This window comes from Bos javanicus, chromosome 15 (assembly GCF_032452875.1).
Source record: "Bos javanicus breed banteng chromosome 15, ARS-OSU_banteng_1.0, whole genome shotgun sequence".
Taxonomy (NCBI): Eukaryota; Metazoa; Chordata; class Mammalia; order Artiodactyla; family Bovidae; genus Bos; species Bos javanicus.
This window is the reverse complement of record NC_083882.1, coordinates 55,051,038-55,066,713: the sequence shown is the minus strand read 5'-3', so window position 1 is coordinate 55,066,713 and position 15,676 is coordinate 55,051,038. Positions and strand designations below refer to the sequence as shown.

Below are 15,676 nucleotides of genomic sequence, written 5' to 3'. Positions count from 1 at the left end.
TTTCCCACCCACCCCAACCTCCCCACTTAGGCCCCTTTTGAGAATTTTCTTCTGACTTCATCTCTTCCTGTGCGGCCCCTGGGCTGAACAGGGACTCAGTAGTTCTTGGGACATTCTAAGACATCCCTCTCTGCAAAGGGTCCCCCAGAAAGAGAACAGCTAAGGTACCATCAGCCTGCAGTTTCCTCCACATATGAGCAAAGCCTGTGCATAAGACTGACAGGTGCTTAGGTCAGAAGCCAGTCAAAGGGGTTCAAATCCAGGCCACAGATTTTGGCCAGTAACAGGAGTTCCTTTAAAAAAAAAAAACAAACAAACAAACATATATTCTGGGACAGACATATCGCTAGGGGTTTCCTCCGTATTTTTAAATTGAATCTCCCTCCTTCCCCCATGTTTAACCCTTATTTCACAAAAGAGGAGCCTGAGGCTCCCAGTCCGGAGGCAACCAGAGTAAAGACTGCAAGTCATAAGGAGCCTGGGACTTGAACCCACCTAGGCCCCAGATTCTGTGGTTGCCTAGGAGCTCAAGAGGGAGGAGCTGCCAGATCAGAGGGAGGGGAAAGAGAGAAGGCGAGCTCCCAGCAGCGCTCGCTGACGACAGCAGGTGATTTTTTTTTCCTGCAGCGCTCTTTCTCTCAGCATCTTTCCTGGATTTTTCCCCCCTCTGCTGAACGGCAGAAAAGGGTGGGGCCGCTTCCCTGCAGCAGAGACGGCAGCGGCGGCGACGGCGGCGGCTGCAGCATCCTTGGGAGAGGCGGCGGCGGCAGCAATGCTCGGTCTCCTCGAGTGGTGATCGCCTCCGAGCCCTGCTAGGTGGCTAGCTGAGACTGGACGCCGGCGGGGAGAAGAAGAGAGAGCTTTGTCCGCGACCCTGCGACCGCACTGCCCGGCCCTTCCTCTGCGCCATGGCTTAAGCCTGCAGCCACCTCGCTTCGCGTCGCCTCGCTTTGCCGGGGTCTGCGCGCCGCCGCAGCCGCAGGGAGGGGCGCGTCCCAGACGCCCTCGCCCGGCGACCCGGGTCGCCGTGTCTCCCGCTGCGGTGCCCGCAGCAGAACGCGCTCCCGAGACCTGTGCGGCGGCTCCAGGAGGCGTTTATAGCAAGGTATCGAAGGACTTTACCGACTTTTATCTCAGTAATAGCTCTGCCAGCCCGACATTCCCGGGTGCTCTCTGAGACAGGAGGGAGCAGTAGCTCAGGCCACCAAGGAAAACAAGGTGGGAACCAGACTGGTCGGTCCAGGGGACTGAGGAAGATTAGGGACTTGCTTTAGAATCCAGCAAGAAGGAGGGCGAGCTCTGCAGCGAGCACCATGGCGTGGCCGTGCATCACGCGCGCCTGCTGCATCGCCCGCTTCTGGAACCAGCTGGACAAGGCGGATATCGCCGTGCCGCTGGTTTTCACCAAGTACTCGGAGGCCACCGAGCACCCGGGTGCCCCGCCGTCGCACCAACAGCCGGCGCCCGCGCCCCCCTCGGCGCGCACGGTCGCCATAGAAACACAGCCGGCCCAGGGCGACGGGGATGCGGTTGCCCGGGCAACAGGGCCGGCGCCAGGGCCTAGCGGAGAACGAGAGTCTGGGGCCTCCTCTGGCCGGAGCGGACCCGGCCCAACCTCTGGCTCCGGCTCCACCTCCAGCGTAGGTCCCGCGGACTCGGTGATGCGGCAGGACTACCGCGCCTGGAAGGTGCAGCGGCCCGAGCCAAGCTGCCGGCCGCGCAGCGAATACCAGCCTTCCGACGCGCCCTTTGAGCGCGAGACCCAGTACCAGAAGGACTTCCGTGCCTGGCCGCTGCCGCGCCGCGGGGACCACCCGTGGATCCCCAAGCCCGTGCAGATCGCCACTTCTTCCCTGGCGGCAGCGCCTGCGCTCCGTGCCCCCCAGCGCCGACCGCAGAGCCAGGAGCGCTGGCCTGTGCCAGCGGCCGAGGCCTCGGAGCAGGAGGCAGCCCCTGGCGGAGCAGGTGTCCTTGCGGCTGGAAAAGCGTCCGGCGCAGATGAACGCGACACACGCAAGAAACCCGGGCCCGCCTGGATGGTGCGGCGCGCCGAGGTGTCGCAGAGCCAGGAGCGCTGGCTGGTGCAGGCCGCCGAGGCCCCGGAGCAGGAGGTGGCCCCTACCGGAGCAGGTGTCCTTGCAGCTGGAAAAGCGTCCGGTGCAGATGAACGCGACACTCGCAAGAAACCCGGGCCCTCCTGGATGGTGCGGCGCGCCGAGGTGCCTCAGAGCCAGGAGCACTGGCTGGGGCAGGCCGCTGAAGCCCCGGAGCAGGAGGCTGCCCCTGGCGGAACAGGTGTCCTTGCGGCTGGAAAAGCGTCCGGCGCAGATGAGCGCGACATTCGCAAGAAACCCGGGCCTGCCTGGATGGTGCGGCGCGCCGAGGTGTCGCAGAGCCAGGAGCGCTGGCTGGTGCAGGCTGCCGAGGCCCCGGAGCAGGAGGCGGTTCCTGGCGGAGCAGATGTCCCTGCGGCTGGAAAAGCGTCCGGTGCCGATGAGCGCGACACTCGCAAGAAGCCCGGGCCGGCCTGGATGGTGCGGCGCGCCGAGGCGCTGGGGCAGGAGCAGACGCCGCTGCCCGCGGCCCAGGACCAGGTCCAGGCCACTGGCCCCGAGGCGGGCAGAGGGCGTGCGGCGGCCGACGCGCTCAACAGGCAAATCCGCGAGGAGGTGGCGAGTGCAGTGAGCAGCTCCTACAGGTGAGACGCGGTCCACAGCTCAGGCCTCGGGGCTGGTCATCCTTACCCTCTCCCATAGATTCCCGCATCGCAGGCATCCCTGGCCTCCCGCTCCCATTCCAGAACACACCCCCTCCTTCCCCCCACTCCTGGCCGACTGCTCTTTGACTCTTTTGTGAAAGCTGTTAGCCATCCCATCTTGCTGAAGTCTTTCACTAACCACTTCAGCCATCTTTTCCCCATCCCCGCCCCACCCCAAGTCGCTGCCTGCCCAACAGAGACCGTTGCAGTCTCTTCGCAGGCTTTGTGTCCATTCTGCCCCACCCAAGCCACCGGCTTCATTAGCCTGGGTGCTGCCCTTTGCTGGCTCAGCTGACACCAAAGAGTCTTGGTGCCTTCCTGCAGGGCAGATCCTCCCCCAAATAGAGTGATCTCTATCCCTTCCCCACCTCCCTAGCCTGGTTCACCCAACCCTTCCTTCTTCCCTCCTCCATCTCAGTCCTTGGCAGACACCCAAGCACCACACCCTTTTCAAGATTCCCTGCCAGACGCTTATAGAGCACCCTCCTCCTTCAGTCCCCTAGGGTTTGAAGGCAGATTGCTTACGCTTCTATTTGTGACACATTGGGCAAGTTTCTTAACCCTTCTTGGCCTCGGGTTCTTATCTGTAAGATGTGATGGATAACAGATTCTTCTCTTAGATTGTCTTCTCATGTACTGATTTAATATTAAATATTCAACTTATTTTTGAGCACCTATTATATGCTGAACACTGTACTAGACATTTTGAAGATTAAATGAGATGATTCAGAAGAATTATGCCTGGCACATGGTAGGTAATTAGTACATCTTGGTTCCTTTCTGACCTTCTCATTATTTTGATTTCCATGTCCAAGACACTTCCAGCCTTCTCCCTATGCCTTTCTTATTCACCAGATGTGGTTCTCATCCTGTTACCATCAAGAACCCCCTCTTCAGCACATGTAAATTCCCTTTAAATGAATGCCTTCAAACCGGAGCATATTCATTCACTCTCTTTCTTTCTAGAATTCTCCCTCTGCTGCCGCCTCAGCCCTGCCAGTCTGCTTTCTCACCCTTTCTCCCTTTAATACATATTTCTGAATGCTTAGCTTTCAGTCCTGCCCTTATGCTTCTAACCAAAACAATTAGCTAACAGATTACTATTGACTCTGAATACATGGCATTGGTCTTGGGGTCTCTGGGGAAGTAGAAGTTCCTGATGAGTGATTGAGCTAGAAGTGTGCAAAATGTGACTTATGGGGTCCTTCATGAATGCCACAGCCAGCGGCCTCCTTCCTGCAGAAGGGTGTGGACAGGAGGACTGCAGAGTTAGTGTCTTTTGCCAGGACCTTATATGTAGCCTCATCACACTGATGTCCCTCTCCAGTAAATATGACAGACACTCCCTCTTATGCTGAGGAGAGAACAGCATTGATAGACAAGGTCTTTTGTTAAGACCCCTCCCAGGTTTTGCCTCTGGAAAGCATTTCACAGTTAAAAGGGGAAGCTTATCAATTGGCCCCTATTCCTTCTTCTTGAATTCTACCTCCCACCTGGCATTTCTTTCTTCGTTTACCAGTATCATGATCATACTGGTCACCCAGGAGTACACCACTTCCTTTTAAAGCTCTGGGTCAGGCAAGGACACAGATCTTTTCTCTTGGCTCTAGCTATGAGAGAGTGGAATGTTCACAAAATCTTTATGCTGTTACCAAGGAGGATCTAAAAGAAAAGAAAGGAAATGAATAAGCAAGGGGACTACAAAAGCAAAGTCAAGATACAGTTTTATGACTCTGCCATGGCTTTCTTGTTTATAAGGCTCCACTTTGTTCCCTAAGAATGCTAAGGCTGGCCTAACATCAGTTTTCTGGACTGATCTTTTCATCATCATACTCCCAATCTACCACCCTGAGGCAGGTGGAAACTTACCACCTACCAGACAGAATCAACCTCTCTCACCTCAATACTGGAGTAGGAAACAGAAACCCACTCCAGTACTCTTGCCTGGAAAGTTCCATGGACAGAGGAGCCTGGCAGGCTACAATCCATGGGATCGCAAAGAGTGGGAAGCAACTGAGCAACTGAGCCTGAGCACCTCAATATAGTCAATACCAATCAAGAGAGATCCAGACTCTCAAATTTCATTTGATGATCCTACTCAGTTTCCAGGTTGGTAGGACTTGCTTTGTCCATCAGCGATTGGCCAGTCAGGGTATAAACCACCCTTCATAGGGTGGTGGGGGGAGGCTCAAGAGGAAAGGGATATATGTATACTTATAGCTGATTCACGTTGTGTACAGAAGAAGCCAACTCAACATTGTAAAGCAATTATCCTCCAATTAATGATAAATTAAAAAAAAAAAAACACCCTTCAGACAATTCACTCCAAATATTTTGGGATGTACCTTTGTTCTTATAGCCTCTTCCTCCTAAACAATACCCTAACTGTGCTGTAAGCTGTCATACTGCTAGTTAGAATTACATACATCCTGCAAGTGATTGGACTGAATAGGGGAACTATGCTCTTGCAGCTGTCAAGAATGGTTTTTCATAGCTATCAGAATTTCATCAACCTGTCCAGAAAAATCTCTGGGTACCTCAAAAAAATTTTTTTCTAATTTGAGTCTGCTGTAAAATTTAATTATGCATATGACTTTGGGGTCAGTAGTTCCATTTTGCTGTGTAATCAGAAGGGTTTGAAAGCATTAAGAGAATAAGTGTTGCTAAGAGACATCAATTTCTCTAATGGACAGTTTAAGCACATGACAAATTTGATGTGAAATTTAATATTATTTTTGTTCCAGAAGAAAAATTAATAATAGGGAAATGCACTTTGGGTAAAAGCAGATACGAAGAAATAAGATAATTAATTAAATGTACAATAAAGAAAAAAATGCCTGGAAATTATAGGTTTATCTGTAAACTTGATTTTTTTCCTCCTTATTCTCTCACATCCTTTTCCTTGCTAGGATTTTGAGGATCTCTTGAATTTAAGTATGCTGTGTATCTTACATCACCTTAAAAGCCAAACTGGGCTCCATTTTACCAATAATTTGGTTGACAAATCCATTTCTTCTGTCACTCTACATAAATGATGGTAGTTCATACCACGGTGACTAGTTCATCTTAGTGGTCTTTACAAATGACATCAGTCATATAACATCACTGTGAGTAGTTTGCTTAACTAGAGAAAGGATACACAATCCATCAGCTTAATATATCGGTATGTAATATAAAATATATATTCATCCAGAGTCATATATCAATACAAGCTATTTAGTTTTCCCCTGCAGTATACAATCAGTAGTTAACATCAAATGTCCTTTGATGCTATGATTTTGAGAAATAGTCCCTGTTCAACAGTTCTAATTCATAGCTTATCCAGACTAGCCAGGTATTTTTGCATTCAAGTGGTGTCTGAGGTATCTTTAGAATTATTTGTAATCATGAAATTGATTTTCACTACATTCATATTACATAAATGATATTATAAAAATTGAGAAACATGTCTTTATTTTCATTTTAATGTTAAGGATGATCTCACTGAGCAGCTATCTGTGACTTTAGACCTAGCATTCTCAATCAGAAAATAGATAAGTCATAGGAGGCGGTTAAAATTCCTCTCTCAGCCAACCCCATTGTCCCAGCCATTAGTTAAGAGTGATAGATGGGGTAGCAGGTGCTCCCCATAGAAATGTTAATAAGCAACTTTTCCTGGAAGAAATCAGCTGGGGCACCAGGAGGTAGAATTAATAAACCAGAGGTAAAATAGTACTTGAAAAATGAGAGGGATAACAAGTAAATCAGAAAGAAAAGGAGTCTTTACTATCCCCACAGTTTTCCATAAAGGTTAGAGAAAGGTCCATCTGACATGGCTATGCTATTCAGAACTGCCCTGGGCTTCCCAGGTGGCTCAGTGGTAAAGAATCCGCCTGCAATTCAGGAGATGCAGGTTCGATCCCTGGATTGGGAAGATCTGCAGAAGAACACAGCAACCCACTCCAGTATTCTTGCCTGGGAAATCCCAGGGACAGAGGAGCCTGGTGGGCTACAGTCTATGGGGTCATAAGAGAGTTGGACACAACCAAGCGACTAAGCAGCAACAACACAGAACTGCCCTATACCTACAGGCAATTGCCTATTTCTCTAGTATCTTCCTGACTAAATCCCAGCAACTCTTCAAGGCCAATCTCAGATACTAGCTTTCAACAATGCCCTCCAGGTCCTGCCACGAGGGACTATTTTTTCTCTCACTTCCTTTTCATATTCTGTGCACTTCTCATTGCTTGATTGGAGGATACTTTTGTCTCTATCTGCCTCCCCTACCAGATAGGAACACTTAACGAGAAGTTGTTCATCTCTCACAGCTTAATATTGTGCCTAACGACCATATAGGTTTGTTGAATCTAGTGAACTTTTTAGAGTTTGGTGAAGAATTTATTCACTTACATATTGATTCATTTCACTCTGTTTCATTTAGCTGAATTAATTTTGGAAAATGACCACCAAGTCCCTGCTATGTATCAGACGGGAATCTCAGGACACCAAAAGGTGATAACCCTTATGTAAAGAAATTGTGTTTTCCTTAATCAAAATAAAGTGGGATTCCTACTCGGTTAGCACTAGAAGAAATGTTCAAATGGGGAAGGGCAGCAAACCTTAGAGACCTGATTCTAGGTGCGCCTTCACCAGGGCAGTGGTGGCCCTCGATCTGAGCTGTACAATGAAATCACTGGTGAACTTTAAAAATGCTGTTGCAAGGGCTTCCCTGGCAGTCCAGTGGTTAAGACTCCGTGCTTCCACTGTATGGGAGGCGGGGTGAGGGTTCGATCCCTGGTCGGCAACTAAGGTCCCTCATCCCCTGCAGCACAGCCAAAAAGAAATGCTGTTACATAACTGCCTTGCCAGATATTCTGATTTAATGGGTCTGGGGTATGACCTGTGCATGTGAGTCTTTTAAAACTGCCCCCGGATAATTCTCATGTGCAATTCAGGTTATACCCTCTTCCCTTAAGGCAGAGTTTCTCAAAATTTAGTTCACAAGAGAATCATCTGGAGAGCTTCCTAAAATGCAGATTCCTGGCCTTATCCTCAAACACGATGATTCAGCAGGTTTAAAATGGAGCCTAAGAATCTATATTTTAACAAGCACTCTAAGTAATTTTTAAAATATTTACTTATTTGGCTGTGTGGGGTCTTAGCTGCAGCATGCAGGGTCTTCACTGCAGTGCACAGGCATGTAGGATTTTAATTCTCTGCCCAGGGATTGAACCCACATCTCCTGCATTGCAAGGTGGATTCTTAACCATTGGATCACCAGGGAAGTCCTGCACTCTAGGTAATTTTGATGCAAGTAAACTTCAAGCTTTATTTGGGAAAACACTGCTTGGGAAGATTTGCTATCTTTAAGGTACTGTATTTTCCCATACACAAATATGGTATTTTTGCCATTTATTTGTATTTTTGTCCTTCGCTTACATTTTGTAATTTTCTCTGCAAAAGTCACACATGTACACACATACAGCTTCCCTGGTAGCTCAATAGTAAAGAATCCGTCTGCCAAGCAGTAAACTCAGATTTGATCCCTGGATCAGGGAGATCCCCTAGAGAAGGAAATGGCAACCCATTCCAGTATTCTTGCCTGGGAAATCCCATGGACAGAGGAGCCTGGCAAGCCACAGTCCATGGGGTCGCAAAAAAGTCAAACACAACTTAGCTACTAGACAACATACACACATACAAAATAGTTTTTAAGTTTTATTTTTCTATATTTAAGCCTCTAATAACATAATGGACTTAGCTTTATGTATGGAATAAAGTAGGGATCTAATTTTCCTTTTCCCATATGGAAAGTCATTTATTCCAATATACTTTTTTAAAGTTAGTTTCTGCATTAATATCCCCACTGATATCTCTTTATCACATAGGTTGCACATGCTTGAGTATTTCTGAGATCTCTGTTCTATTCCATTCATCTGAGCTAATACCATACTATCATTTTTTTCTGAGCTATTTAAAATTAGCTTTCTTGCTTTCAACATATATCTTATTACATTTTCTAATTTGTTGTTGCTCATATGTATTAATTTTTATATGTTCATATTATATTCAGCAACTTTTTACCACTCTCTAATTTTGTTTTTAGATTCTCTTGGGCCATCTGTGGAGATAATGTATACTTTTAGTAAATGCCAATTTATCATCTTCATTCTGATATTCGTGTATTTTTGTGTGTATGTATATTGCTACATTGGTGGGGATATCCAGTATAATTTTAATGGTAGATGACGGGCATCTTTGTCTGCGACAAATGGGAATGCTCCTAAAGTTTTTTCGTTAAGTATGAGGTTTTCTCTGTGTCTTTAGGAGACAGCATCATATCAGGCTAAGAAACTTGTCTTTATACTAATTTCTAGGGGTTTCAAAAACTATGGATTTGTATTGAATTTTATTAAATGATTTTTGGGGCCATCAACTGAGAAAGTCATATGGTTTTCATTTTTAGTCTGTTTATAGATTTTTCTGATGTTGAGCCATATTTTCATTCCTAGGATAAATCTTACTTAGATAAAAATGTATTTTGTGATGCTGAATTCTTTAGCTACTTTTTATTTGAAATGTTTGCACATATATTCATAGGTAAAATTATTCTAAAACTTTTTCCTTTTTTATATCACTCTGGTGCAATATTTGGATTGTGGTTATATCTACACAATTAGACAGGCAGATTTTTCTCCTTATCAGTTATTGGAACAATGCTTATAACAAATGTTCCTCCTTAAATAGCTGATAAGAATCTCCTGTAAAGCTCTCTGTAATCATGTCTTTTTTAGTGAATAGACTATTTTTTTTACTATCAAGTTGATGTCTTTAATAGTGACTCATTTATTCAGCTTTTGTATTTCTTCTTGAGCCAATTTTTAGTAATTTATATTTTTCAAGGTAATGTGATCACTTTTTTATAATTTTTAAATTTATTGACATGAGTCCTCATAGCGTTATCTTGTGGATTTTATATTCAACTCCACTTATCTGCAGTTAAATCCTCTCTCACACTTAATTGGTGCCTTCTCTCTTTTTTCATAATTGTTTTATTAAGGTTTGTTCACTTTTTTTCAGAGTCACATTTTGGTTTTGTAAATCATCTCCCTTTTTAGTAAGCTTTCCTCTTATTTTAACTATTCCTTTACTTTTTATGCTGTGAGAGGTCATACTAGGAACAGTTTTATATCCCTGGCTAAGGAGTTTGGATTTTCTGTTTTAAAGAAATGAGTCACTAAAAGAATCTAGGCTCAGGAACTACGTGATAGTTGAATATGATTTAAAGTTTATAAATGTCCCACCGGCTCGTGACCTGGGGAAGTGAGAGAAAGGGTGGCAAATAAGAAGCTATTGGAATAATCCAGAGAGAATGATAAAGCCTGGACTGTGGCTTTGGGATTTGAAATTTAAAGCATAGTACATATAGTTACTGAAAAACAGGTCTCAGTGATTAATTGAGATGCAAGGAAGAGGATAAATTCAAAATAAATTTTTCTGGTTTGCATAACTGATAACAGTCCTAGTCATTGGAACAGACTTTTATTTAGACTTCTATGATGAATGTAGAGAAGAAAAAGTCAGGGGTGGAAGTTGAGCTTATTTTTAGCATCTAGAATTTGAATTGTTTATGAGATATCTGACGAGAAGTTTCAAGGGGCAGCTGAATAAATGGATCTGAAGTGTAGTGAGAGTTCAGGGCTGTGATTTGAAACATCCTGTGGAAATGATTAAAGACATGGGAGGAGGTGAAATCAACCCTGGAAACGAAGTAGAGAGAATTAGCCATCAGAGAATGGAGCCCTGAGGGATACATGCATTGAGGGTACTGACAGCAGAAGGAATAACCATGAAAAAGGCAAACCATTGATCAGAAGGGAGGGAAGAAAAGTAGGAAAGAAATTAATCGTGGAAACCACATTGGGCAGCTATCTCAGAAAAACCTTATGCCACCCTGGAAACTTTTACTGAGGATTTACTGTGTGCAAAGCATTTTTCTGGATCATTGGTTGACCTTGCACAGTTAGATATAATGTTACTGAGACTAACCCACAAAGAGGAGAGGAGAGGAGATAAGATACACACATTAATAGTTGATTGCTCTCCTAGAAAAAAAAAAAAAAGGCATCTAATGGATCTGTGAGCTTTCAAAAAAGCAGTCAAGGCAGTGACAGTTCTAAATCTACAATCACAAAGAACCACTCAGTGTCCCAGATATAAAACTCAAATAATCCAACAGTGTCCACTAAAACTAAAGAGAGCCATCTCTGTGATCAATGCAGCTTTGGTTTTTCAGATTGTCAGTTGTAGACACATAGACAAGTGCGCTGCTAATTCTCTGCCAAATGAAGAAAACTGAAAATGGACCTTGACCAGCAAACTAAAAATTCTCTTGCTGTTCACTAAAAATGCTAGTTTTCACCATTAGAAATAATAATAATGGTTAATCAAGTGTCTCCCATGTGCCTGGCAGGCTGCTAGAAACTTTGGATGCATTTTCTGCTGTAATCTATGTAGCAGCTCTGCAGAAATGGTTCTGTTACTTCCCTGTTAGAGCTCAGGACCCACGAGTCCTCTGGTCTATCTTTAAGTGATGAAACTTGAAGGCACAGACTTTGTCCAACACTTTGTCTACACAGAGCATGTCTCCTCCACAGTCATATTAACTTGTATTGTCTCAAATCATCTTCACTCCAGCAAATATTGATTAGTGTCTTCTCTGTATCTGGTTAATTCCTAGGAAGACAAAGTAGTCCTTGCTCTTGGAAGGCTTATGTTTATTAGGCAGATACAGGTGTGCTGAAAAGTTATCAGTGCCCTAACAAAAGTCTATGGAGGGTTTGGTGGGGCACAGAGGAGACAGGGTTAAATCTACTTGATTTGAGGGTTATCAAGGGAAAGGGTTCAGTAGAGAAGTGACTGGTAGGCCAGTCATCATTCAAAGATGACTAGGCATTCAATGGGGAAGGGATCCGTCTGAGTAAAAGTACAGAAGAGAAACTGTCAGCCAGTAGAGCTTAGAGTGTTCTTGCCTGGAGAATCCCAGGGATGGGGGAGCCTGGTGGGCTGCCGTCTGTGGGGTCGCACATAGTCTGACACGACTGAAGTGACTTAGCAGCAGCAGTAGCAGAGCTTAGAGGTCTCATTGGATGAGAATAGAATGGTGAGAAATAGACCAGGTAGGCAAGCTAGACCAGCTCCTTTATCCTACAAGCAAATGAAGAAGCAGGATTGGGTTTTGGATATTAGCAAAGGTGACTTTGGTAGCAGTGGGAAGGATGGATTGGAGGGAATTAGACCAGGAGCATAGAGTCCAGAAAGGAAGCTGGAGTCTAGGTAAGAGATGAAGAAGGCCTCCAGCCAGGAAAGGATGTAAACAAGCGCTGATGGTATCGAATAACACGAGACGATGGCTAAGTGAACGTCGACAGAAAGTGAAAGGGAAGAGTCTGGGATGTTTCCTTTGGATGCCTTGGATGTCTGGGGAAACAGTCGTGTACTCAGCTAGATAGCATAGGTTTGGATAAGTCAAATTTGAGATGTCTTTGGAAGGATTGCATGGAGGTATTCAATAGAAAATGAAAATGGAAACCCACACTGCTGGAAAGGGGTGTAAACTGCTACAGTCACCTTATAAAACTCTTTAGCATTTTCTATTCAAATCAAACATATGTTTGCTCTATGACCCAGCAATTGCACAGTAGGCACCTGACAGAAATAAGTGCAGAAGACTTGTACAAGAATGTGTATAGCAGCTTTTTTTAATAATAGCTAAAAAGTAAAACTAACCCAAATGCAGCTCCTTACTTTCCACATCTCTCTTTCCACTCCTTACTAGTATCATTCCACACCACGTTACTCAGCTCTGAGTTGTGCAGTCAAAAACCTTTCTAGACATTGCCAAAAGCCCTCTGTGTATGCCAGAATTGATTTGGTTGAAAGCCACCTGAAAAGAAAATTACCACAATACTCAATAATATGGATAGATCTCAAAGACACAATGATAAGTGAAAGAAACCAGACAGAAGTGTACTTACTGAATGATTCCATTTATATAAAATGACAAAGCAGGCAAAGCAGGCAAAGATCACCGATGGTGATCGGTGTCAGAACAGTGACAATCTCTGGGAGTGGGGTGGAGAATTGGCCAAGATGTTGGAAATGCTATATATCTTGCTCTGGGTAGTGGTTGTGTGGGTCCATACACACGAACTAGAGTTTCTCTGGCAGCTCAGTGGTAACGACTGCAGGAGATGAGGGTTTGATCCCTGGGTCGGGAAGATCCACTGAAGAAGGAAATGGCAACCCACTCCAGTGATCTTGACTGGGAAATTTCATGGACAGAGGAGCCTGATAGGCAAGAGTTCATGGAGTCGCAAGAGTCCAATACTGAGCGACCAAACAACAACAACAACATACATCCGAACCATTAGGATTTATGGACTTTCTTTATTTTGCTTGTTATACCTCAATAAAAAATGAGAGACAAATTACAAACTAAATATATGGAAATACAAATTTGATGCTCAGGAGAAAAGACATAACAGAAAAGAAATATCTGGATATCAAGCTGTCAGTGAGGATCAAGCACGTGGGGGTCAGAGTGGGTGGGAAGAAAGGGGGTGAGAAGAAGAACATGCTGCAGCCAGAGCCCAGCAGCCCCGACATCTCAGGGACAAGCAGAAGAGTCAGTCAAGGAAGGCGTGCACGTGTCTGTGTTGTTCTCATCTGAGACCGAGAGCATGGCCACCACAGTCCTGCAAAAGCTACCTGCACACACATAGCATAGTAGTGTTCTTGTCCATCCTTCTGATCCATCACAGTCCATTGTCGGTGTGTATTTCCTTTCAAACTGAATGAAGAGGCTTTGTAGCAATGAGCCTGATATAATTCTTTCAGTGGGAAAATAGGGCCCAAGCCCCAAACCGCAAAACCCACCCTGAGTGCCTTTCACTGTGTTGTTGCCTGTGGTCACTGTCTATTTCCTGCAATGACATCAAAAAGCTGGCCCATGTTGTGGAATATCTTAGAGTGGCCCTTAAGAATTGTTCCTCATTAAACCATAATAGTGGGAGAAAAACAGTCAGTGGCAGAAAGCAAAAAAAGCAGATTGTTCAAGACATAACCGAGTCTCAACCTCATTTACTGAGCACACAATGCCTTACTGATTTAACATACCTTTTAATTTAGACTTTATCATGACCTTTTAAGGTAAACCTTTCTCTCTTAAAAGATGAAGGATAGAGTCAGGGCCGTCTGGGGGCTGAGGTCACTGACCACCAGTCAGTAGCTGAGCTGGTTCAGGAGTCTGGCTCTCCTCATTCCAGCCTCCAGCTGTGTCTTTCTTGGGCAGACTAAGCAGCCCTCTGCCTTGTTCCCACAGTACCACGTGCCATTCCTGGGAGGGCAGCTGTCTGTCCCCCAGTTTCCACTCTCCTAAGCCTATACTCTCTTCCTTCACCATCTTCTGCAGTGGCAGAAGGACAAGTGGTTTCACGCCTCCTTGTCCTGGGCTCCCCATGGATGCTCTTCCCTTCCAGGGCAAGGGCTCAGCAGCTTAGCCTCTGGTCAAGGATTCCCAGGCTCTGATATATCTGGAGCAGTCAGCACTTTTTCCCACTGCTCTCTTCGCACACCTGATGCTTTTTCCTGCAGATTCTCAGTTCTGGTTGAACATTAAAATCTCAGGGACCCCAGGGAGTGATATAGCCGGATCACCAGCTGAGCTGACCCTTGACAAGCTCCACACATAACCACTGCTGGATTTTGCTCACAATTTTCTGTCCCATCCACCTTCCATCTTCTTTCTAAATCCTTCTATCCTTCAGGGCTTTTAGTTCATGGTGAAAGAGGCTTATACTATAAAAGCAGGGAATTAGGTTGGATTTATTTGATCGTAATATCATCATTATAATAATATAGTGGGCTTAATATCATTTTTATTCCAAGTTCAGTGCAGCATCTTAAGAGCATGCAGGGGCTGGGGCTATGGGCTATGAGGATTCAAGGTGCAGAGCACATGCAAATGGATGCCCACCCCCCCCACCCCACTCCCCTCCACCCCACTCCCCTCCACCACCCCGTACAGGAGCTTGCTGTCTTATGTGGAAGGCAACACAACATGCAAATATCTAAGTACCAGGCAGGGCCTGCTGAGGTTTAATCAGGATCCGAGTTCTCAAGGGCTGCAATTAGGGCTGGTTAATTCTGTTGGAAGATTCATGGAGGGATGATTATATGAGTCCTGGGTGATGTCCTGGAGCCCTGTAAAGCAGCGATCCCCAACCTTTTTGGCACCAGGGACCAGTGTCATGGAAGAGAATTTTTCTACAGACCAGGGAGCAGGGATGGTTTAGGGACGATTCAAGCTCATTACATTCATTGTGCACTTTATTTCTAATTTGTGCACTTTATTTCTAACACTACCGCTGATCTGACAGGAGGTACTGTGTGGCCCAGGGCCTTGGGATCCCTGCTGTAAAGGATTTGGTGACCAGTAAAACTAGGATTTGCATCATCTCTCTCTAACTAAAAATTGATGACCCTGCTGCTGCTGCTGCTGCTAAGTCACTTCAGTCAGGACCCTGAGAAACCCTTTATATTTCTCTTCAATAAAGTGAAGTGAAAGTGTGAGTCACTCAGTCATGTGCGACTATCTGTGACCCCATGGACTATAGCCCTCCAGGCTTTCTGTCCATAGAATTCTCCAGACAAGAATACTGGAGTGGGTATTCCCTTCTCCAGGGAATCTTCCAGACCCAGGGATCGAACCCAGGTCTCCTGCATTGTGCGTAGATTCTTTACCATCTGAGCCACCAGGGAAACCATCAATAAAATGGAGATAATTATGCAGTGGTGACCTCACAGAGTCATGATGAAGGTGAAGGGAGATAATGCTTGTACGAGTGTCTGCCCATCAGTAAGTGCTGCCCACTTTTG

The 15,676-nt window shown here is 45.5% G+C and overlaps 1 protein-coding gene across 1 annotated transcript in view; it reads left to right on the top strand.

Moving 5' to 3' along the window:
- Nucleotides 1-436: 436 nt before the first annotated feature.
- MAP6 (microtubule associated protein 6) overlaps nucleotides 437-15,676 on the top strand; it is an 84,071-nt gene continuing 68,831 nt past the window's right edge. Inside the window, exon 1 of the mRNA XM_061380894.1 lies at nucleotides 437-2,698. Within this exon, the coding sequence (XP_061236878.1) occupies nucleotides 1,314-2,698 (1,385 nt within the window). The 5' untranslated portion in view covers nucleotides 437-1,313. The remainder of the gene's footprint in view (nucleotides 2,699-15,676) is intronic.